This window comes from Acipenser ruthenus, chromosome 8 (assembly GCF_902713425.1).
Source record: "Acipenser ruthenus chromosome 8, fAciRut3.2 maternal haplotype, whole genome shotgun sequence".
In the NCBI taxonomy this organism is placed as follows: domain Eukaryota; kingdom Metazoa; phylum Chordata; class Actinopteri; order Acipenseriformes; family Acipenseridae; genus Acipenser; species Acipenser ruthenus.
The window spans coordinates 6,301,006-6,326,701 of record NC_081196.1 but is presented as its reverse complement, the minus strand read 5'-3'; the positions used below and the strand labels follow the sequence as shown (position 1 = coordinate 6,326,701).

At 39.2% G+C, this 25,696-nt stretch overlaps 1 protein-coding gene across 1 annotated transcript in view; it reads left to right on the top strand.

Moving 5' to 3' along the window:
• The window catches only part of LOC117972633 (GRB2-associated-binding protein 2-like), a 68,455-nt gene that overhangs the window by 29,987 nt on the left and 12,772 nt on the right, over positions 1-25,696 (top strand). Inside the window, exon 2 of the mRNA XM_034922383.2 lies at positions 9,958-10,258. Coding sequence (XP_034778274.2) covers positions 9,958-10,258 — 301 coding nt within the window. The remainder of the gene's footprint in view (positions 1-9,957; positions 10,259-25,696) is intronic.

Below are 25,696 nucleotides of genomic sequence, written 5' to 3'. Positions count from 1 at the left end.
TTTAACAACTGGATCGGCTTCTGAAAAGACTCCTAAAAGCTTTCTAAAGTGATGGGGTTTTAATGATGACTACTAGGGGTGTGCAACTGTAATTGCTGCCCCTCTGCAACTGTGGCAACTGTGGCAACTGTGAGTTATGGAAAACCTTTGTACAAAATCACTATTACAGAGGGGACCGAAATTACAGTTGCACAGACCTAGTGGTCATTATTTAAAACACATCACTTAAGAAATTCAGCATAGTATATAATGAACTAAGTAAAAACACCAACAGAGAATGGTCGAGAATAGATGTAGTATGATTATCACACAGGTGAGAAACATGAAAAGTATAATGGAAATTTTAAATCTGTTAAAAGGAAAAAAATTATATATATATATATATATATATATATATATATATATATATATATATATATATACATACTCAATGAGATGTCCAGTATATTGTCATTTAGTGTCAAGTGTTTTGCACTCACATATAGATGCTAAGCTCACAGAAAGCATGTCAAACTGCATTTCTTTTCCTGGACTGTGATGCACTATCGATTACATGTGTTGTAATGATCCTCTGTGGGCTTTCCCGTACAGCTCACCCTCAGCTTCTTACTTACAGTAAAGCGATGCTGTAATCGAAGACCATACTGCATCAGCATCTTATTTCTGGATATATTGCTGTGATTAAATCATGCTTTATCTCAAGGCCTGCACTGTAGAGACTTCGACTAGATTTCAGAGACTTTGACTACTACCATTGGTCATTATTATATTTTTTATTATTCTGAAAATGTATCTTGCAAAAGCAAAACATAATTGGATGACCTAACACAATGTATGAAAGAGGGTGAAATTTTACATGAAACACCAGTCGGTTGGCATCTTATAGGGTGATAAATTAGGATTGCCCCTCTTACGCACCTGTGGTATCTTCTGATATTTGCAGTGGTGCCATTTAGTACAGTACCAATAGTAACATTCATTAAATATTTCTACTTTTTTTTTCTAAACAAAAAAAAACTTTAAATGGAATGTGTTCATTGGAAGTTCCATATGTACTGTACTGTCCGTTGTTATTCCTTGCTTATTTGATAACATTCGCTCCCCCTTTATTAAGAGTAAATGCTAATCTACAGACAGCAACATTAGAAATGAGATTTCTAAATCACAAAGAGCACAATGTATTACTGTAACATATTCTTGCTGTTACTAGATCTAACCTTCAAATCCTTCAAAGTCTACAAGTCACAACGCAATCCGCAGATCTCTGTGCTATCGACTGATACTGATGCACTAATGAGCCAAGGCATCTCAACCCTATTCATCGAATTAGAAGAGACATTGCTGGCTAATACAATTTCCACTCTCAGCTTTTCAAGCCAAGAATACTAATGTGATTGCAGTGCAGCAAGAGAGTCTTCTAATGTGGACGCTTTTCTTTTTTACCTGCCACTAAAGCTAGAGTAAAGCTATTCTAAATGAAAGAATACATGGACACAGTACTGTATCTCTATTTTCAATCCCTGGATTTCTCATCAAAGGATTTTACTAAACTGTATTAGAATGAAGTCCATTCTTTCAATCAGACTTCTGGTTATGTAAGTGTCTCCTTTTAGGGTTTAAGTGGGTCTGCTGCTTATTGGTATATCCTAGTTGATGACATTGAAAAATACTTCTAGTTGAAACATTTATCATTTATTAAGTTTCTTCTGATATTGCTACATTTTTCAGTACTGAGTGTTTAATAGTTATGGACAAGATAACCGAGATTATTAATAACAGCACGTTCACGACTTGCATTCAGCATGTATTTATTTAACCAGGACAGAACCCTTGAGGTATACATCTCATTTCAAGGGGATCCTGGTCACCACTTGTTTCTGACTGTCGATCAGTGGTTGTCTTCGAAGAGATTTGTTACTTGTTAAAGGCTGGTCCCTTGATACAGATACTCCAAAGAAGCCAAAATCATACACCTTTCAGACTCCAGGAAATTTGAACAGCTAACTGTTCAGGGCCTTTATACTGCAGAGTCGGTCACATTAAGTCATTGACCCATGATGGGTTTTTCACAAGCTTTTAGCGTGGAACAATTGTTTTAATACAAACAAGATAACCACTGTACCATTCCCTCACCCATCCTAGGAAGATTTACATAGTATTTTTACTGTACAATTCCCTCACCCATCCTAGGAAGATTTACATAGTATTTTTACTGTAGCATTCCCTCACCCATCCTAGGAAGATTTACATAGTATTTTTACTGTACCATTCCCTCACCCATCCTAGGAAGATTTACATAGTATTTTTACTGTACCATTCTTTTCCCAGCCTTAAACTATACGTTTTTTGTTTTTTTTTACCAAGCTTTACCATATTTCTGTGCAAATTACCTTGCTTCTCTTCCCTATAGAATATCTTTAGTATGCTTTTGCTTATTACTGTTGTATAACTCCATGTGCACTCCAAACTGAGCACTGAACACTGAGAGACTCCATGTGCACTCTAAACTGAGCACTGAACACTGAGAGACTCCATGTGCACTCTAAACTGAGCACTGAACACTGAGAGACTCCATGTGCACTCTAAACTGAGCACTGAACACTGAGAGACTCCATTTGCACTCTAAACTGAGCACTGAACACTGAGAGACTCCATGTGCACTCTAAACTGAGCACTGAACACTGAGAGACTCCATGTGCACTCTAAACTGAGCACTGAACACTGAGAGACTCCATGTGCACTCTAAACAGAGCACTGAACACTGAGAGACTCCATGTGCACTCCAAACTGAGCACTGAACACTGAGAGACTCCATGTGCACTCCAAACTGAGCACTGAACACTGAGAGACTCCATGTGCACTCTAAACTGAGCACTGAACACTGAGAGACTCCATGTGCACTCTAAACTGAGCACTGAACACTGAGAGACTCCATGTGCACTCTAAACTGAGCACTGAACACTGAGAGACTCCATGTGCACTCTAAACTGAGCACTGAACACTGAGAGACTCCATGTGCACTCCAAACTGAGCACTGAACACTGAGAGACTCCATGTGCACTCCAAACTGAGCACTGAACACTGAGAGACTCCATGTGCACTCTAAACTGAGCACTGAACACTGAGAGACTCCATGTGCACTCTAAACTGAGCACTGAACACTGAGAGACTCCATGTGCACTCTAAACTGAGCACTGAACACTGAGAGACTCCATGTGCACTCTAAACTGAGCACTGAACACTGAGACAAGGTAAAGAAGGCTGAGAGCCTTCCTGCGCTTTTTGACATTTAAAGAGCTTGACTGTAAACGTGGACATGCTGTGTGCTGTAGACGACAGATAAGAACCACCTGTAAGGCACAAACAGAACAGGAACAGAGGCCAGTGGCTGTTTACTCAGCTGCATAAAGACTACCATGCGCTCCACTCGGATCCAGGGAAAGCCTGAAGCCAGCTGTACAGGTGACTGTACTACAAAGGGGCTCACGTGTTCATTCTCGACCACTTTCCTGGGATGTAGCATCCACTCCCCTTCACAACTGCTGTGCGGTGCCTGTTTGCTTAGTGTGTTTGTCAATCTGTATATAAAAAGGTAGATAATTGGCTGTTGTTTTGCTGATTCCCATATCTGTCCTATTGACAAAGGATATCATTAAATAGTCACAATTCTGGTAATTGCTAACAACAATGTTATATATGAACATCACACACATACACACCTTGTTTTACATTTACTTACTATTATTGCTTAAATTGCTTTCGGTTTCTATAAGAGATCTTTGTGAATGTCTTTTATATATAAGTATAATTATTACACTGAATACAATGACAAAGACTTCTTGTCTGAACAGTACTCTAATTGTATTACTGAATTTATTTTTAAGTTTAAAATCTTTACTGTACAACAGTTGAAGTTTTACCCATTGGTGTACTTAAAATAGTAATCAATCCAAAGACAAAAGTGCTACTGGTCAAGATAAAAATAAATGTAAGAATGATGGCAGTAAAATGGTTGACTATCAGAGAGAAGCAGAGTGGTATTCATTTTTTAAAATCTCATTACATCTCGTATGGTATTTAGCAGTCAAACCATCCATTTTGTCTAGAAGCTTAAGGCATGCTGTTTCATTGTGATGTATGGTGAAACAAAAATCGAATTATTGTATTAATACAGATTGCTGTACTAGGATATGTGTTTCGTAAAAATGCCAGTAGGCCTAGATAAATTGCAAAAATGTTACCTGAATTCCACAAAGTTGCCATTCATTTCTGGGCCTCTCTCAAGCACTGCCAGTTGTGCCACAGCGCTGACACAGTCCGCTGGGGGTTGAGTTGAGATGCACAATTGGCTGAGCGCCGCTCAGGTGGGGAGGGTCTAGGTCAGCCAGGGTGTCCTCGGCTCACCGCGCACCAGCAATCCCTGTAGACTGGCCGGGTGCCTGCGGACCTGCCTGTAAGCTACCCGGGACTGCATAGTCCTCAGACGCTGTAGCTCCGAGGTGGTTGCATGTTGGGCGTGCAGAGTGAAAAGAAGCAGACGGCTGACGGCACACATTTCGGAGGACAGTGTGTGGGGTGAGCCGGGTTGAAATAAAAATAATTGGACATTTCAAATTGGGGAGAAAATAAGAAAAATAATTGGTGATTCCAAATTTTTAAAAATCGTGAGAATGCGTGGCTGTTGACCACGCATATGAGAAACCCTGTGCCGAATGTGGTCGGGGGATAAACTAGGTAATTGATAGCCAGTTAATCCCTCGGCCACAATATAAAAACAAGAACCTTTGGCTGAACAGGGAGTGTGTGTTCAGAGGCGGAACGAGAGGTGTGAGTCGTGAGACAAAAGAGTCGATATTATTAGAAAGCAGTTGCTACCCATGCTGGTTTACACCAGCACGATACTTGTTTTTGTTTCATGTATGTTTTGTATCTGTCTATTTATTTTGGCCACTGTGCCGTTTTCTTTTGGTAAAGTGTTTTGTTTCTGTTTAAACCTTTTATTTTGCAATATACCCCAGTGCTGTCTGTGTCTGTCTCCTCTGTGGTCTGACATCATCCAACAAGCCAGTCTGTGACAGTCCCCTACAGTATCCGCTGGTCCTCTGGTTGCTGGGAGGAAAATACCATTAACCCCTAGAGTTCAGTGTTTCCAGTTTGTTCAGTTTGTTTGCTGCTGAACTCAGTCACGGTACTGCACTAAGTTACACACTGTAGGAGTTTAAAAAACAAACAAGTTGCTTGTTTACATTCTACACTTGTGTTATGGATTTCTTAGATATGGGATAACCTGTTAGGCATTCCATACAAGATGCCAAACATAACATAACTGGGGTTGAGTGCCCGCTCTGGCATGTTGACACCTGTAGTAACTTTAAATAAATGTGTCTGATGTGAACCGTTGAATACCCTGTACAAGGTACATTATGAAGCACCTGTCACGCATGTAGTGCAGTTAAAACGCCCCCTGATCACACTGCAGTAACTTTATTGAGACACTAGCTGTCCCAGTGAGCCCTTTGTCCCAATGATCTACCATAATGCCAATTGAGTGGTTCTAAAATGTTCTGAACAATAAAAACTGAATAGGCCCTCACTCCCTGAGCCAGTTTACTTCAACCAAATGTGACTAGATTTTCAGTTCTGTTGTTTTTTGTCTTTCTTTTCCTGCTTTTCTCTTTCTTTTTCTTTGTCAAACTCTTTTCTACTTGCTATATTATTTGCTCACTATATTAGCACTGTGGATTGCTGTATACACATGTACTTGTATTAATTATACAAAATGAATAAACAAAGTAAACAAATAAAAATAATGAATGCAGCATTATTAAAAGAAACTGATGCTTGTCTGGAGAGTTTGCAGTTTATTTTTTAATGTCTTCCCTGTTTAGGGAATTCCCCAGAGTTGTCCCCACGGTTACATGCTTTGTTTATGTTTCATACTGCATTTAAAATCTTCTACAAGACCTAAGGAAGTAGATGCACTTCACAGACACTACAAATAAGCTGGAAATTCAAACAATAACATCACAGTTTACACAGCACACAACACAGCACCTGCACTTCTTTCAAACAGCTCTTTCCAGACCACAGACTGTCACAAGATGTTTAACGACAACATATCTTGAAGCTAAAAGCTTTTTTTTTTTTTTTTTTTTTACCAGACTAGAAACAATTTTCTCATGAAAATGTATGGCAAAAAGGTCATAACAAGAAATTTGTAGGTGTAGTTTTTATGTTTGATTTTAAAAAGCTGGTAAATGGGGGGGGGGAGGGGGTTGTAGAGAGTAAAGACAATTTTGAGTATTTTTACAGACCATGTTTTTCATGTAAAGTTGCAATTGTTTTTACTTCGAGGATTTTGGTTCTCCAGTGAAAAATTGTGTATTCTTCACAGGTGGTTGTTAAAGTAGGGAAAACGCCTCGTTACTATTACTTTGACTATATAAAAATGGCCATATATCATCATGAGCAGCACTTACCCAGTGTGTAGCATCAGAGAATTCTTTAAACAAAGCGAAGGCAGTGACAGAGTACCACAAAGTCCACTCACACTGAGGCTCCATCACCCCATTAAACTCATTTAGCCCTGAGCCTCTGGCATTTATCAGCGTGGCAGAAAATGAAATTGGAATCAACGCGGTTCGCTGCCTGTGGAAATCCTGTTTGAAAAATAAAAAAAAACGCAGTACTAGCTACTGCCACACAGTATATGCTATATACTAACTGTACAGACAAGACAAACACAAGGTATTGGGGACATTTTTTCATAGGGGTGTGCAGTGAATACATATCTCAAAGTGCAAATGTGAAGTGAAAACAAAACAAATCTGCGGAGATCTTTGCAACGGCATTCTCCTGTTGTAGGGAGCGTGTCAATATGAGTAGTTTTTGTTAGGTGGCGGACTACACATAGTGTCTGTCCCTGACGTACAGAGCTCAAAGCTGACACTTCTGCGCTATGAACCATAGCTACTGTTTCAGTTTTCACCTCCAGATATGCAGAATGACAGCCTTTTTACAAATGTAGTAGTCGCTAATTGGTTTTTTTTTTTTTTATCATTTTCTCCCAATTTAGAATAGCCAATTATTTTTTAGGCTCAGCTCACTGCTACCACCCCCGCACTTACTCGGGCGCGACGAAGACTAACACACGCTGTCCTCCGACCGCTTCTTTTCACACTACATGCAGTCACCTCAGAGCTACAGCGTCGGAGGACAATGCAGCTCTGGGCAGTTTACAGGCAAGTCCGCAGGCCAGACTACAATGGTCGCTTGTTGCACAGTGAGCCGTGGACACCCTGGCCGACCTAAGCTGGTGCAGGTCGACAGGAATGAATCCTGCCAAGGTTAACTTTCCCTTTTAAAAGTTTACCATGGTATTTGTGCATGACGTTTTTGCAGTTTTACAATGCTTTTCCCATGGTTGTATGATGCTTTATCACACTTGGCTACACTTTTACAATGTAAAACTTTTTTGCTACCAACATCCTGCAATACATGAGTTTTTTGTATTAAACCAGCAGCTGAAAAGAGCATAGTTATATAAGCTATATTAATCACTTATTAGACACTCCCCAGCTGAAGATTCTAGTATCTGCTTTTAGCAGGTATTCATTTGGACCATAAATCTGCCATAAAGGTTTGCATACTGCTATAAAAATCTATAGTGAGCAAACAAGATACTGTCTAATTGCTCTCTCGATATGCTGCCCCAAGTCCTTAAAAAGGAACAAATATCACTCAAACCACCAGACACACACGCTTACCGTACACGCACAAGCCAGCCTAGTTTTCTCATCTGTAACGTGTCCCTGAATTCCATATGATAGTATTTTTAAGCAATTTCTTTAAGTAAGGATTGCGTTGCATTATTAATAAAGGGAGTGTTTTTTCAAAGTACCCTGGATGAGTAAGAGTTTGGAATTGTAAACCATGTGTCAGCATATTGAAGGTGCTGAACACAGAGGAAGAGTTTTGTTGGAGTGAGGCCGGCCTTGTCGCATACTGTGACCTGAACTTGTCATATTCCATTCTTGCCTGTGTCTGAGGTGGATGTGTAACTCAACTACAGCAGCTGAAATAAGACAAGGTTGAAGACTTATTTGTGTTTCTACAGCACAGAGGGAATTACAGAACTCAAAATATGGAATATCTCTAGGATATGTAAGATGTGTAGAAATGGTTTTATATAATATTTGTACAGTTTTGTATACACTGTGATGTAGGATGAGACTGTCAGCTGGGGATCAGGTACCTGAAAACATCATAAACCAGAAAAACATTCTGAACATTGAGGACTTTATGGGTCATTCTGACTACCCTAAATCACAGGGGTAATAATTAAAGATAGACGCCATCAATAACTATAAAAGTGTGGAGTAATGTGGAGTAATACTAAAAGAAACTAGAAAATTGGAAAAACCAGCAAAACTTTTCTAGAAAAGTTTCAACTGTGCGGAGAGCTGTTGAGACATATAAACTAAAGGCCAAGCATTGTAAATGTTGGAATGAATATTTTCCTTTGTAAAAATGTATATGGTCATAACCCAGCTCCGTGAAGTTGGCCCCCCTACAAACAGCACAAACGATGTCCCATACAGGAAAATGTTGACCTTAGTCCCAAGACCACATGAAGGTGGAGGGGTTAGAAAGTCTAAAAACCTGGCTTAAAAAATCCCTATGGCAACCACAATTAGGCAGTTCAACATTTAGAGTCAAATACAGTATGACATAGATTAACTAGTATCTAGGACAAGCCCTTTATGAACCCAGCGATGGCTGGAATGAGCCAGATGAACTGTGTAAAACCAGCTACAAATACAATAGATAGACATCACATTCCAAGATTGTGATCAATTTAAATACTTATCTGCCAACCTAATTTGATCAATGCTGGTGGCAAACAGGTACAGTTCACTAATCTGTGTTTTGGTTTTCAAATATCCAGAGTATTTATAGTAGAACAAAGCTGCTTGAGCACATGACTTTCCACTCACTGTCACCCGCTGACTCGCTCGCTGACGGTCGGGGGTGCCTCCCCTTTTACTCCTCGCTGATTGAAGGATAAGGTAACCCTGCAGGTGTGTTTGCCACAATGAGTTCAGTTGTTACCAAGGATAGAGAAAGCTGTTGTTGTAGCAGTTGCTGCTTCTATTTAGACTGTGTTTGGTTAGAAGAAGAACATGGAATTGATATTAGAGCAGGAAGTGCAATGCCGATCTCTGGAGGTGTATTTTCAACACCTCCTGCAATGCTAAGCCCCCCTTTCCTTTTGTTTCAGTTTTGTGTGTTTAAGAGATGGTCATGTGCTGCTTTAGGCCACAGCAGCTTGAATGTTATTCTCTAATTGATAACAACACTAGATTGTCTAAGTCTTATCTTCCTTGCAGGTGTACAGTAGTTTTCAGTAATTCTGTAATTACTGCAATAAATGATACGTACGTTTTAGAGTAGAAAGGCAACATACGCATTATAAGCCGTTGTTAAAATTGAATTTGTTTAACAAAAATGATTCATTTTTCCTTACTGAGCTTTGAGTAAGTAGTGACAGTATCATGTTTACATTTGTCTCATAGAGACAAGGAAAGGGATTGCGTGCCTACAGCTTAATGTCTGGTGGGGGCGTGTAAGCAATATGCTTTCTGATAAAGTAGAGCAGATAGAAGGCTAAACTCTGAAAGTATGCAAGAAAGAGACACTAAGGAATTGTTTTTAGTTCAACATTAAACATGATTGTGGATGCTGCAACAGATATACAGTAGGGCATGTGTGACCTGACAGCCAATAGACCATTGCACTTTAAAAACTGCCCCATTGGTTAATAATATCTCTCTCAGTTAAGAGGGGTCAAAAGCACAGTTTTCATTTGAATATAATGTTATACTAGTTAAGGAATGTTAATATGATTGTGTATTAAGGCAGTAGATAACCCTGCCCTGCTGCTTGTCTCTTCTGCAGGCGTGGAAGAAGCGCTGGTTCATCCTTCGCAGCGGGCGGATGAGCGGGGATCCAGACGTGCTCGAGTACTACAAGAACGACCACTCCAAGAAGCCCATCCGCGTCATCGACCTGCACTGCTGTGAGCAGGTGGACGCCGGGCTCACCTTCAAGAGGAAGGAGTTCCAGGACAGCTTCGTCTTCGACATCAAGACCTCCGACCGCACCTTCTACCTGGTGGCCGAGACCGAGGACGACATGAACAAGTGGGTGCGCAGCATCTGCCAGATCTGCGGCTTCAACCAGTCCGAGGAGAACAACGGTATATCTGCCTGCCCGGTCCAGACTTAGGAACACGTTCAATTCAGTATCACGGTGAAAAGCACTATCCCTAGCTGAGGAATACTATCTCTCTATCTATCTGTCTGTCTGTCTGTCTGTCTGTCTGCCTGTCTGTCTGTCTATGAATTTTTAAATAGTGACGTAAAATTAATAAGACGCGAGCCTTCCTCACTGATATGAGTATTTGGTCCTTTCCCATGAAAATTAGGGAGTGGCACCCATTATGTGTCAATAGCAAAAAGAGAGGCACAGCAGTGATACTTGTATAACAAGAAAATAATTCATTTTTGTGGGGTGAGGAAGTGAAATGATTTTTTGAAGCAGTAGCATGTTGGCTAAAATGTAGCAAGACTGGAGTGACTGCAACCATATCTGTGCTGTGAAACTCTGGTAGAAATTGATTTCGATGTTTCCCTGATACATTTGGAGTAAAACTGAGTGTAGTGGGTGATATAGACACAGATTGTGTTTTGACAGCTATCTTATATTACTTTTTTTTTATGGTAGCAGTATGTGAATGTACTGTATTATAAGTTAGATTAATCAGGCAATTTCAGTCTTGGATGTCTCTTGAACTATTGGTTAAAATAAATAACTTTACATTTTGTAACATGGCACACCACTATAGACCCACTTCCTGTGCAGCAGGTATCAGGAACTGTATGTGCAGAAAATGAAGTTTTAGTTGGGGTCCTAATTACTGTTGCACAGGGTCTGAGTCTACACTGGTAAAGCCTGGGTGCTTTGACAAAATAATGCAAACCTGCTGACTGAATAACGCAAGATTAATCTGTAATAAAATGTCACTCAGCATTCTCTCTTGACAGTAATGTCTATGAATTCTGTGCACCATGCCTGACCAGCACCATCGCCCCTTTCCCTCCACAAGCATTACATTCACATAAACAAGTTTAAAAATAAACAAGTTCATAAAATGTCACAGTTATTTAAAATAACAAAATAGAATAAAAGACTGCTGGGGGTGGTCTTGCACATACTTGAAACCTTTCTCATCCCCATTCATACAACACATTCAATACTCATTTCCATAAATAGACAGATAATGAAAAAAGGTTTTCCGTAGACCCCTTGCTTTTCTCTCCCACCGGCCCAGCTAATTAGGTCACAAAAGGAATAAGCAATGGCAATCTGCTCTGTCCATAGGGTTCTGTTGCTGCCAGTCATTAGTAGGACACACTCCAACTAGGCTGGCTCAGCATGAATGCCTCAAATGAGCACTCTGGGAAGTACATCCCATTTCTACGGAAAAGAAAACTAAAACGAAAAGCTCCACAGGGACTTGATTAATTCATGTGTTGTTAGTCCTCACTGTGGAGCCCTCGCTGTGGTCTTTGCCAGCACAATCAAGCCCACAGCAAACCTTCCGAGGCCCTGTGCTAACAGATAATACAGGGCCAGAGAGAAAAGGAGGCAAATTCATTTGAACCCCCCCTTTAAGGTGTATTACTGGTTACCTTTATTTATAACTTGTTCCTCAAATCAAAATCAAAAGTTGATTGCAAAAAAAAAAAAAAAAATGGAATTCTTACCGTGGTTGCACAACTCAATTTACTTTGAAAAGAAAGACTGATATGAATTTGCTGTGCCTATAATTCATTTGATTGCTATCACAGGCAAAACAATTGTACTTTTACCTACTTATAGAGCTCTAAATAGCCAAAGGACCTGGTTACCTGTATGATATGCTGCTGTTCTGTACTCTCACTATAAATAAGGTCATCAGATGGCTCTCCCCTTCAGCTTGGCCCTCTCCCAGGGTGGCAGCTTTCAGTAATCCAAGCCCATCCTGCTCAGCAATGTTTTCCAGGAGATGTCCAGTTCATCCATTATCTTTAGAATGTCATTCCTCTCTCATCGTAGCACTTGATTTCCTTGATTTCGTGGTGTTGTTTCCACGTGCCACCCCTTGTGATGAATAACTATGAAAGGCACTATATAACTTTGCATTGTATTGCATTGTAACAGCTGCAAGGTTGCCTGACGCTCCAGTGATAAGCAAGTTGGCACTCCAAAGCACAGCCTGCCCTCCTGCCTTAAGGGAGCCCTCCTGTTGGTCTTTAGGAACAAAGGAAGTCTGTCTGTAACCAAAGTCAGACTCACAAATACAGCAATTGTTCTGTTGTTTGTCAATATGCAACTGTTATCAGCTCACAGGAAGCAGTGATTAGAACCGTGTTCCTTTTTTTGCATTTAAATGACCAAGTACAATGTTAGCATACAGGTCACTTCTTTAGTTGTGCCACTACCAGTGGTAGTTATGAATAATATGTCTGCACCTTTCACCCTTTATGTATTTTTACACTATATTTAGCAGCTACTGTACATTGTGTGTCCTGTTCAAAGTAGGCTGACAAACGGGATACTTTTAGTAATGGACAACAGTATTGCACATATTGTATTTGCAGACTCCCAGGATAGTTACACTGGAGCCCTCAATGCCAGCTTTGCGTGTCCCAGCGGTGGCCAGTGACTCTTCAGGAAGGTGCTACAGCTACTTCATGTTTTTCTTTTTTTAGTTAGCTACCAGAAGAGAGTTAAACAGAGCAGTGGAAGTTTTCAGAACTTGGAACAGTTATGAAGCCATGAGCAGTAATCTTTTTTTAATTGTTATTATTTCATTTGAGTAAGTATAGCAGGAAAAGCATCACCACATCTAATAGGTCTGAAAGGTTCGATTGTGTTGTTTTTTTTTAAATTCTTTTTTTTTGTAAAGACAGAATTGTGTTGGCCTTTGCCCGTCATCTTCAGTACAATAGAAACTGTTGTAGTAGAGAACCACAGAGGGCCTTGTTTTCGAGACTGGCGTGTTAACAATATAAAAAGCGTTTGATTTCCTGGGGCATCCTGACAGCCCCTATTCTCTAGTGTGTTCTTTAATACATTTCACAGTGAAAAAGACGTCATTTCTGCTCAATAATGGAAAAGACCTTCAAAGAGAGAAATACAGGCTTTATCTGTTGATACGCAGGGTTCTACGTCATGGGATGGAACATTTGGTTGCTAGGAGACAGTACCATTATGACAACTTCCACCCAAAAAAATTGTTATAACATAAAATGCTACAGACTATTTTTGTATGTTTTTATCTATGTTGTAAAATGTGAAGACCCCTATACATTTTTTATTGTAGTCTAGAAAAAGGCATTCCAGGAGTTAAAATGCTAAATGCTGATGTCATTTGTCCAGCCTTCTGACCTCATAAGGAGTTTCCATTTGTTTAATCATTATATCTGTCCGCTCGTACACAAATGACTTTTAATCTCTACTAGCTTGTGCTGGAATTGACCCAGCAACAGGACAGAAAAGCTTCATGTCCCATTGGCATAGACAAGATTCTAAGCCACCTAGACCCCTGTCTGTGCTACTTTAAGGTTTCATTAAATTAAATTCTAATCTCATTATACAGTACTGCACTTCTGATTAATAGCGTGCCTCTTATAATTAATTTATTCTGACTGACTGTCTTCTTTCTTTGCTATCCATTTTCTGGTCCCTGCTTCAGGCCTGCAGGTGAACATAACTCTCCTTCAAGACATGAACAATAGATATAATTCACTACACACATTTCATACTCGAATATTGAGCCTCCTCACTAATCAGATATTCTCTGGTTTGCTTGCCAGCAACCTTTAAACTAGAGCACACATTTACTGGTTAATTATCTTTTGTTTTATAAAAACCCAGGACAGTTTTACAGCAATTCGATTTTAACTGTACTGCTGACATTAGTTAAACAAGATACCTTTACAATTGTACAAACCGTGGCTTACCGCTGGTTGCTTCTACTGTCTAAAATATTAGCAACAGGACATTGAGCAAAGATCAAAGATTTCCAATAAGAAGATACATGTGGCAGCTTATTTCTAGTAACCATTTGCTTGTTTTTAGGTAATTAACTGTCTCCACTAGTTCTGTTGCTTTTTATTTGTCTGCAGTCTGAGATATGACACACTCTTTTAGTCACTTTCTCAATCAAGGCAATTGGAAAGACCGATGACAGATGAAGACCGATGAATTTCCCTGTGACAGCAGTGACACCACTGGGTCCTTTCACCTAGCTGAAATACCTGCAATCTATCCTACAGATGATACAGCAACACAACGGGGTCTATTTTAATTATCTAAATAGCAGTGGATCTAAATACCACCACCCTTCAACTCTATAGTAATGCTGCTTGTGTTTTTTTCCCTCAGATGTCATTCACTGACACCCTTTCTAACTTAGGTCCACATTAGACAGTGGTATTAACACATCTGCCTCTGCTTAGATCATTAAATAGACGTGGGCAGTTCCAAAGTGATTCCGCACACGTGGCTTACTGAAATGTTCCAGCTGGCAGTTTAAACAAGTTCCATCTGATTTGGCTGCTGAAAGTATCCTCTTATACAATATTTCCAGGAACATTAGTAAACCTTAGACCCTGTGTGCGGTCCGCCATGTTTTACAAGCGGTTTGCAGTATTTACAGTGGTTCTCTCCTGTAATAAATGTCAATGTTCTGCTATGTTATTCTTTGGTAAATTTTTCCTTAGTTAAGTTAATGTTGCTTGTGCCCCAGCCGGTGGATTTACCTGCAGGGCACAAGCTTCCTTTCCCATTACACTTGCTCCTATTTCAAAAGTCAAACATACTCATCATGCTGCCACCACATCAGCAGAATGTAATCAATGTAATGAACAATGTGAGGAACCTTAAAAAAAGAGGATTCCGGGGTGGCACATCCGGTAAAGGCGCTCCGCGTGGAGTGCAGGATGCGCCCTATAGCCTGGAGGTCATCAGTTCGAGTCCAGGCTATTCCACTGCCGACCGTGGACGGGAGTTCCCAGGGGGCAGCACAAGATTGGCTGAGCACTGCCCGGGGGCGGGGGGGGCTTAGGTCAGCCAGGGTGTCCTCAACTCACCGTGTACTAGCAACCCCTGTAGACTGGACGGGCACCTGCGGGCTTGCCTGTAAGCTGCCCAGAGCTGTGTTGTCCTCTGACGCTGTAGCTCTGGGTTGGCTGCATGGTGGGCCTGCAGAGTGAAAAGAAGCAGTTGGCTGACGGTACACGTTTCGGAGGACAGCGTGTGTTCGTCTTCGCCGCTCCCGAGTCAGCACAGGAGTGGTAGCAGTGAGCTGAGCCTAAAATACAATTGGATATTTCAAATTGGGAGAAAAACAGGGTAAAATCAATTGGCAACTACTAAATTATTAAAAAAAGAGGATTCCCTTGTTTCCCCACATAATATTTTTGCTATCTTTTACCTACAACATTAATATTTTCACAATTAGCTTTTTATAAAAGCCCTATAGAATACAGAAAAACGATTGATACAATTGAATGGAAAGTAGAAACAGGCTGGTGGTGATTCATTGCAGTCACTGTGGATATGTACCAGTTTGAGGACTGCCTGCTGTAAATATGTACTTTGCACCATTTGGTCCTGACTCCAATAACACTTCTTGACTTCTGCACCTTAGAGGTTCGGCTCTAAAGGCAGGGCTCCTGTGTATAAATGTATAGTAGTAGTGTTAATGGGGGGTTACAAGAGGGTTCATGATGAGCACAGAATCTCTTAACAGACCGTGAGAAAGCTGCTCTGTGCTCCAGTGCAGTGATGAGAAACTCATTCCACATGTTTCTGGCAAAAAGCACAAGATGAGACCCTAGCCTGACCCCCATCTCCACTGAAACTGCAGAACTAACACAGCTGCCTACACACCCACTAGTGCAGGCATATAAAGAAAGGACACATACTACAGTATATAACACTGACTGGGGAATTTTAAGGACCGTTCCCACTAGTTCTCTTTTAATGTAATTATTTTTTTTCCGTTTTGGTCCAGCTATTTTATGAATGCATTTCGTTAGGAAACCCCATGTACTGTAAAGATCCTTTCAATAGTGCACTCCCCAATGAACACCTGGCTCTCACTGTGATACGTGCTCCAATAAACACACAGTATGGATGTTAACAAAAAATCAGTCACTGTGCTATACAACATACGCCCCCAAACAACTGCAAATCACATGGTCTTACTAGGGACCTATTGCATAGTGCAGCTATTCTGACCTGGGTCTCATACACTTCAACTGCTTATGATTCAATGTGACATTGAGCTGCCCGATATGCACACTTATTCATTCCCAGTCACACTGACCACTATATATTGATACGCTAGTATTGTAATGAATCAAAAACTCATGAAGGTTGATTTAGCCATTTAGGAAATAATTGAAGTCTCTGTTGTGGTGCTATTGTTAGTAGCCAAGGCTATTAGGAATGTTGTGGTATGTTGCACTCAATTTAAAAGCAAGGTGAATTAAGCAGTGATGTATGTGCCACTGTAATGGCATTGCATCTCTTTATAGCTGTTGCTAGTAATGCATGAAAATCAGACAACTGCATTCATCTTCCCAGCAATGCATCTTTGCTATTCCATCACCCCAATGTGTAAAATTCGACCTTGTTAAAGGGATACCATGGTCTATTTTTTTTGCACTTTACTCCTGTCTGACCTTCTCTGTTTCCATTTTCCGTTCGATTTTGAGTCATTTAAAATTGCCAAGTGCTCCACCCTCAATTCTTGCCTGAATGGAAGTCTGTGGAAAGTAAACAGTAAAATTTACCATTATTGTGTGGGGAGATATATACCGGGACTGTCAAATAAATGAAGCTGTTGTGAAGCTGTGCTGGGTTTTTGTAAACCAGATGGACTAGTAGCCTACACTACAATGGTAATGCAATGGTTATTTACTAAGGCATTGCAAGGGCAGCTAATGATATAAGCCGTTGTAGCATGTCAGTGCCAGTGAGATACTCCACCATTTCCACGATCTATTAAAACTGTAATAATGCTAAGGTCTTCAAGGGTTTTCCCCTGATATCCCAATGTTATTGTTAAAACTAGGTAATGGTAACAAAACCAGTACATGTCTGTTCATATTCCCTACTGTTGCTAGGCACCAGAAAGCCTGATGAGGTAGTGTAGTGATGTGGGAGTGGCCTGACCTGTCTTGAAGCAAGGATTGACAGTTGGGCCTAGAAGGCTGCCAGAAGAATGTCTGTTCTGCTTGCTAATGAAAACCCAACTGAAGTTTATGTTGGGTGAAAAGGTGTTTGTGTCCAGTGCTCAGGAGTACAGCTTCCAGACATAACGTCTAAGGCTGGGTCTCTGTAAGCAGCAACAACATGTGGCTGTCCTTGGATTCATTAATCTTTGCACCATACTGTAGTTATCACAACAAGCAGTCTTTTGAGATTCAAAATAGCGTAACCACTATAACTTAAAAATCTGGTATATTCCCAGATGCCTAAAAACTTAAAATGCTTGTTATTAGACCTAACAGTCTCTATTAATTTGTTTTTGCACATTACTCCGGTCCTGAAACGTTTGCATTGGCTTCCTGTCCAGTCCTGTGTTTCCTTTAACATATTACTGTTGACCTACAAGGCTTTGTACGGTCAGGGTCCTAGTTATATAATGGGCCTTCTTAGCCCTTACATCCCTGGGAGGCAGCTTAGATCCTCTCACTCTGGATTGTTCAAATGCATGCTTCCAAAACGTGTTACACTCGGAGGGCATAGCTATAGCTGTGTTGCTCCTTTTCTTTGGAACTCACTACCAACCTTTATTAGAGAATCTACAATATTAGCTCAGTTTTAAAGACACACTTATTTTCCGCTGCTTTTTCTTAAACTCTTTCTTTACTGCAGTCTGCAATGTTTTTTTTATAATATCTTGATGATTGATTCTATTTTTCTATTTATCTATTTTATTTTATTGTATTTTATTTATTTATTAAATTTTCTTTAATTAATTGTTGTTGATTGTTTTGTACAGCGCCTTGAGACACCTTTGTGTGAAAGGTGCTAAAATAAATGAAAGTTATTATATTATTATTTTAATTTTTTTTGTTATCGGAAATGGTAGCACATGTTGAAGCCACAAAATAATTTGTATTGTGTTTGTATTGTTTCCACACCACTTATGTGCGTACAGTATTCAGGAAATAACATAGGCAAACCAGCTGCTAATAACTGTAGGGTCAGCAAATTATTCACAACAAATGGTGTAAATAATAGTTTGGCAGTGTTTTTAACAGCACATTTTCTTGTAGCAGTCTGCATTATTTTCTGAAAGAAATAAAGATGTTAACCTCTTAAGATGTAACCTCTTGCTTATGTTTACTATGTAGCATCAACTTTAATACCCTTTTTTAAAAAAAGGGTATCAAAAGCTTACATATACAGTACAAAGCCTTTAATATGTTTGTTTTGTATACTCAATTCCTAATATGAGCCACATAGTTCATGAACTGTTTACATTACACCGTTAACAAGCACAACATAACTATGCATGCAGCCTAAATAAAAACGTGAAGCTAGCCTAAATACAGTTTCTAACAATAGGCACAGCGACCAGGACCTAGCAGTGTGCTCTATCCTCCTGCTGCCTCTTGTTATCCAAACTGACACAAAGTGGTGTAGTGTACAGTAAAAGCAGCAGCAGTGGCCCATATTGACGTTCTGATTTCTCAGTCAGTCACGACCTCCTGGGACTCTCTACAAGGTTAGCCAAGGGCAGCGGACCAGGCCAGCTCCGCACTGATGGGGATGGTTGCTAAGCTTGCTCTCGTGTTTTCCTGTTTGTCCTTCACAGGCATTGATTTTTGTTAAAATAACTGAGACCTTCTAATGCATTGAGGTCAGACTGCTGCTGATCCCATGTAGCGATCCCGGCTGCTCCATTTTCAGTGTTTCTCATGCTCCTTTGGGGGTCGGTGAAGGGAGTATCATGCTTTCTGACAACGCTCATATTTCTAAATGGTTTTTATAGCCCACAGATAAGTAGATCATTAGGATGAGACATGCTATGCAGGGCGACATGAGGGAGTAACACAAATACCATTTACTGTACTGGCATGTTGTTTTTGCAAAGCTTTTCAGTAATTCTATATTTACTCTCTTTCACTAACTTTAGTGTTTTCTATATTTTCAGGGATTCTGGGAGTTTGCTTTTGAGGCGTACTCCTTAAATCTCTGTGTTACAAGGTATGTGGTTAGTGAAAGGATTTGACCTAATTGTTTGTCATATTTTTGGACTAAAGCTGTCAAAATCTAAAACCATAACTTAATTACTTACAGTAATTGCACAAATGGTGACATGGAAAGTTATGTACGGAGATATACCACTACACAGTAACCTGTTACCCGCTGGAACCCAGTGGCTCTTGAATCATATGTAAATGTGGTTTATTTTTTGGTGGAAGAAATGTTCCACCATATATCATCAAAGTTTAGAATTCTAACCATCATTTGCCATCATCATTGACTATTCTACCTTATAAAATGGAAAGTATTCCATGGGAATCATCCCCATTGTATCCATACAACCAAACTCAGGTATATCTACAGAATATAAATTAGTAGACTTGTCAGCAGTTTTTAACTGCAAATACTGTACTGTACATACTGAACGTGGGTCGGAGCTGTGACTCAACACACAACCAAGCATTATAGCCAAACATAGTACCTCTCTCTGTATCATATGTAACTGAGGTTATGGGCGTTGAATCCAACAACTTCTATCAGCTTGGGATCTGAACCTAGTGTGGCCCTACAGTAGATACAGCAGAAACTGTTGGATGAGTGTTGCCATTTTCTGTCTCACATTTTCCATCTGAATAGTCTCAGTAGATACTGGTTACAGCAGAATCCTCAGCCCCACTTTTCCATGCAGAGATCTGAAGCACAGCTCTGTTTATAGGGAGTTGTCTGTAATACACACAGTAATATTCCTTTAAAAAGGAACAGCCCACACAACTGTATAATTCAGTTGAATCTATCACTTTTGGCTACGAGTGAACTTGGCCTGAGTGCTGGCCGTAGTGACCATGGAAGATGTTTGAATGGGGCCGCACAGCTTTATAAAGTGTCAGCAGACCAGATGATTTATGGGCGGGGATCCCTTTGTTTCATCACTTTATCCAAGAGGTGCAGCATTTAAGGAGGTTTACAGCTGTCATTTTGGCCCTTGGGTGTAGAAAAGACAGATAAAAGGGAGGAACATTTCCAGAGAATCAGGGTTGCAATGGGTTTCTTTCAAGAAATAGTCAGGATGCAGCTGCTTGAAAGCTTATTTTCAGTTTAGTAATATTGTTGTTTTTTTTTTGGATATACTCAAAAGGTTTAAATTATTCAAAAATAATTTATTTCACAACGTTTCAGACAAAAGCCCTTCTTCAGTTGTGTTGAAAGAAAAAAAAGAAAACTATACATATATATATATATATATATATATATATATATATATATATGTATATATATATATATATATATATCTTTAAAACCAATTAAAGATATATTAAAGGCTGACAGATCTTCAGTCTTGCTCATCATGACTTGAACTGAATTGTAGTAGGGAGGCATAGCATTTATATATTACAGAGTATGAGGCCTATTCATTGATCGAACGATATCAGATCTAAATATTTCCGTCCTATAACCCATTAAAATAGGACCCTTTCATGGGGTTTAAACATACAGACACAAAATACACTAAAGACACTATTAGATGTTTGATTTGCATAACCTTGTGGCACGGATGACTTGAGTGGTGTGTGTGGGTCAGGTTCAGGATCCTGTCACACCTTGATCTCCAAAGAACCCTATTAATGTAATCTAACCATGACTGTAATTACACATAGTGTCTGCTATATTTATTATCATCAAATAGTTAAATGTCCCCACATATTGGATGCACATGTAAAAGAAGGCATGCCGTTGTCATGTATTTAATGTGGTTATTTAATGTAAATAGCATCAGACTGCTGTTCCACTACAGTCACATTTTAGCTTCTCTGAAGAGATTGCCCTTTGTTTTATCAGCCTGTTGATTTTTCACGGCAGATTTTTGCATAAATACCAGTTGTCATCTTTTTTACCATTGTAAAAGCACAACAAAGCATGGAAAACCATGGAGAATTCCCATCTTAAGCATACTAAGTGTTGCCATGTGTAGTACAATTAATATTATACAGTACACTAATAAGCTTACAAATTGACATATTTAGAAATTCTAACAAAATACTTTTAGAATACTAGAATATCTCTATATCTCAAATACCTCTATTTTACCTAAACAGCGTATGTGTGGAGATCAGTTGTCACTGTTTAGATCAACTGAATAGGCTCCACAGACATGCACATTGTTTATAAATATTACCCAAGCAGACTGCTGTATACTGGGCAATGCTGACATGAAAAATAAGTAAGCTAATAATCTTACGCAAAGTTTACACTGCTAAATATTTCACATTTCCAGTTATATAACACAGTCTCATCTCATAGCTGAACAAAATCAGTTTGTGTTTGTTTATCTTATTTTACTCCCCCACAAGTCTCAAGTTTTTGTCTTTAGCTTTAAGTGACCATAAGAAACAGCAGGCATCCATGCCAGATCCCACTCTCTGTGGTTAGGGGGGCTGTGTGTGAACAACACTCGCCTACAACATGAATTACAACTTTCAATTACTTCTCACTGAAACCCATCATGCAAGCTGATGATTATAATTAAGGCATTCACTTGGGTTCTCATAAGGGTATTTGTGGTCGATTTGGGTGGATCCATCATTGTTAATTATATACTGAACAGTATGAGAAACTAAACTAAAATTACTGCTTTTCATCTCTGCTTTGATTCATTTCATATTGTGTTCAGAAATGATCTGCTGGTTTGTGTAATTGATGGACTAGGGAATTCAATTTTTTTCTGTGTGGTATGGTTTATCACTTTCTGAATGCCTTTTGTTTCCAGCAAGATACGCGGAAATCAACTGTTAAAAATATGTTTTTTCTTTGTCCTTTTTAATAAGTGGCCTATTTACTGACATACAGATCAAAGGAAACATGCAAGCAGCCTAAATTTAATAAGTGCCTTACTCCATCATCAATTCTTTTAAATATACAAAAAGTTTTGCATCACCTAGAATTTTAGGATTCAGAAATAAGAAAAACTGCAAAGCGGTATGCAATTCAATATGTTAACGTAACATTATTCAGCAGGTTTCATTCGACTTTGTGAAGTAAAATTTGTTAATTTTATAGGGTGATGTAAAACCTTTGGCCATATCTGTACTTATTTAGTGACACAACAATGCCTTTCACATTGTGTGAGAATGTGAGTACCCTATTGGTATTACAGAGTGCTGAGGCAGTATTTTATGTATTTTTTCCAGTCATTGATTGGCTTCTATTGATCTCTGTTTTGTCTGATTTCCTCTGCACCTAGAATTGTAATAAATCAAAAGTTGGAAAATGATATACTGAGCCTAAATTCTGTCATTTGTAGAAATGAATCGCATTTATTCTCTTCCTTTTTATTTCCGCTTGATTAACAACCCTGTCTGAGATTAATATAACCCCTAAAACATTTTAATAACACCTAATGTAGTATCACAGGCCAGTCACAAGTATTGTTTTACTCCACTGTTTTTCCAGGGCACAGAAAAATCAGTCACACTTTTCATGTTTTCCTGCTGCTCACCCCTCACCTACAGTACAAAAAAATGAAATAGAAAATGAATAAGCATGAATGTATCTTTGTGAGCATCAAGCTTCACAAAAACACAACAACCGTGTTACAAAGTTCAAGGTAATAATTCATGTCTGTTGTAATTATCTCGATGCAACTCACAACTGAACACATACTTAGTGGATTTTAAAATTCCCAAAGGGAACATGCTTTGGTACTTTGTGAAGGCTACCACACTCTCTCTCACAGAAGGCAAACATGACTGGTAGTAGTTAAAAATAATTTTTAAAATGCACTTTGAGTTACTGCTTAGGCTTCACTTCCTAAGATTCAAACCGCAGCAAACTTCTGTTACTAATGCTCAGGCAAGCCCTTAAAAATTGGACCCATAGCCTGACATGCAATAAATGTCAAGATTTATGCCTTAGTAATCAAAGCTTTTACATAACTGACTTCTAGACACACTATATTTGTATAACAGTGTTTTTTTTATTACAGTACAATACATTCCAGATACATTTTGGGGGGTTTGCTTGAACTATGAAGTCATAATAGTTTTACATACTGTGCTTCTTATTTTCAAAGCTTTTTGGTAAATCTGGAAATTTAAAAAAAAAAAAAAAGCAAATCATATTTTTGCATGTTTACATATGTAAAGCATAACACCATAATTTCACTGAGCAAAACAGAACATTACATTTAATTGGAAATACAAAGTAAAGCAGATTTATACTTACATTAAGTCGTAACAACTTATTCTTAAACTCTTCTTACCAAGTCTTGAAACTCAAGGCTGTAGGTCAGGTTGTTAACATTATAATAACTGTAAACAAATCAAGTTATGTTTTGTAAAACTCTTGCCACTATTACAGTTGGCCCCCCTGGTGGTTTTGATAACACTATTGAATGACCTGGTTTTGACACAGGTGGCACTGGCTGTTATGCAATTATCATACCAGAAGAAGATTTTAATGAAAGCAATGTGGAATAAATAATCAGCTGTATTTTCTCATTTATTTGTGCTGTAGTTTAATGCTATGATCTCCTGGTGCCAAGTTATTTCCAATTACAGTAGATCTTCCATGCAATGTGGGTTACAGTGTGTAATTACAATACTAAAGGTGCCATGCAATAACAATTATGAACCTTTTAGAGTACCATGCATCATTTTTACTGTACACCTGTTTTGAGTTTTCAGTAGAAAACACTCTAGCTGTGTAACACTGCACTACACCACCACAAGAAATACCATTTATTCTGTTCTCCGGGATCCTCATGCAATGTGATAGCTGAATCCTACTGGTTGGCTGTACAGTACAGCAATGCCATTCAGCTACTGGGCTTGCAAAGTGTGTCGAATAATTGAACGCACTCTGAAGGACCCTCTAATTGTGGATCCTAATGGTACAGAGGAGGTCTCCTGAGTCTTTTGGAGGTGTCTCCACCAACCACAAAGGAATCCATTCTCAGACCTAATGAAGCAGATCGGTTTCAGCTCTCCAGACTAATGCTTTCCCAGAGCTCAGGTAAGAGCCAGGGGAGTATGATGGTAATTATTATTTTTTTTAAATCAATACCCCTGTCAATGGATTGGGCTCCCTCGGGAAGATAAGAGCTTTTACTGCATTTTGCAGATCGAGTCAGTGGTGTATCTGTAGCCATCAGAACACCAGACACAGATAACAATGGAATAATAAAGCTGGGTTCAAAGAGACTTGTTCTCTGTTCTGGGGCCAGCCACCACTGGTTTATGAAACACAACACAATGTCCCTTTGACATTTCTATCACTGGTGCAGATCCCTCAGTTCACTTTCATGTTCCTACTCGTGCTAGTTGACGTCATGGTGCGCTCCTTTTCTGCCTCAGGGCACCTGAGACCTAATTTGTCTGACCTCGTTGGATCAGTCCGATTGTTGTCATTATTCATTTTACTGTGTGTAGGCCTGTTCTGTTCAAATTGACATCTGCACTGGATAAAGAATAGTCCATGTGTGGTCTCTTACCAATTTATTTGTTAATTCAAAGCGTTTACGCCATTAACAAGAAGCAGTTACAAAAGGATGAGTTTAAGGCAGTTTACGAGGGGCACCACTTACAGTTATAGCCAATAGCGTTGCATCACCCTATAGAATTCATTCATTTTGCTTCATAAAGTCTGATGAAACCTGCTGAATAATATTATGTTAACATATTGAATTGCATACCGCTAAGTAATTTTCCATATACTTAACTAAAAAAATGACAGAAATCAAAAAATGTGACATTTCGAAATACTGTACTACTATTATGGCTTCCAGTAGACTTTTGCGATATCATTTTATAGTTTCTTTGATTGCATGATGTTAAATAAAATCTCTCAGGTGGAGAAGTCCTGTGAGGTATCCATGTGGGTGTAGCTGCTGTCCCATCAATTCTAGAATATTGGGGATGGTTTCCTGCAGAATTTCCTGCAGAGTTGACGTGAAGGTTTTAATACTGTACTTATGAGTGCACACAGCTATTAAGGGTCAGGGCACAATCTCCATCACGGATCACTCCAGGGTGTGCTTTGAGATCTGCTCATTCAGGATTTCTTAACCTTCGGTTCCTTGCTCTAACATCAGGATTCTAATAGATATTATTCCCTTGTACATGCTAGAGCTTGTTGGCTTATGCAGAATAAAACGCCTGTAAAAGCTTTCTCAAGTAGTACTGGGAATGATGTGAAGAACAAGGGTATGCAGAAAACTCATTACTTGTATTCATACTGGTATTCATACTCAAAGGCGTTGTGCTTGTACGTTTACTAATACTCCAATGGCATCACTGGAACAAGGTGTTTATTTAACAAGGATTTGATCACAAAAACCGAACATGTTTTTTTTGTTTATTATGCACTT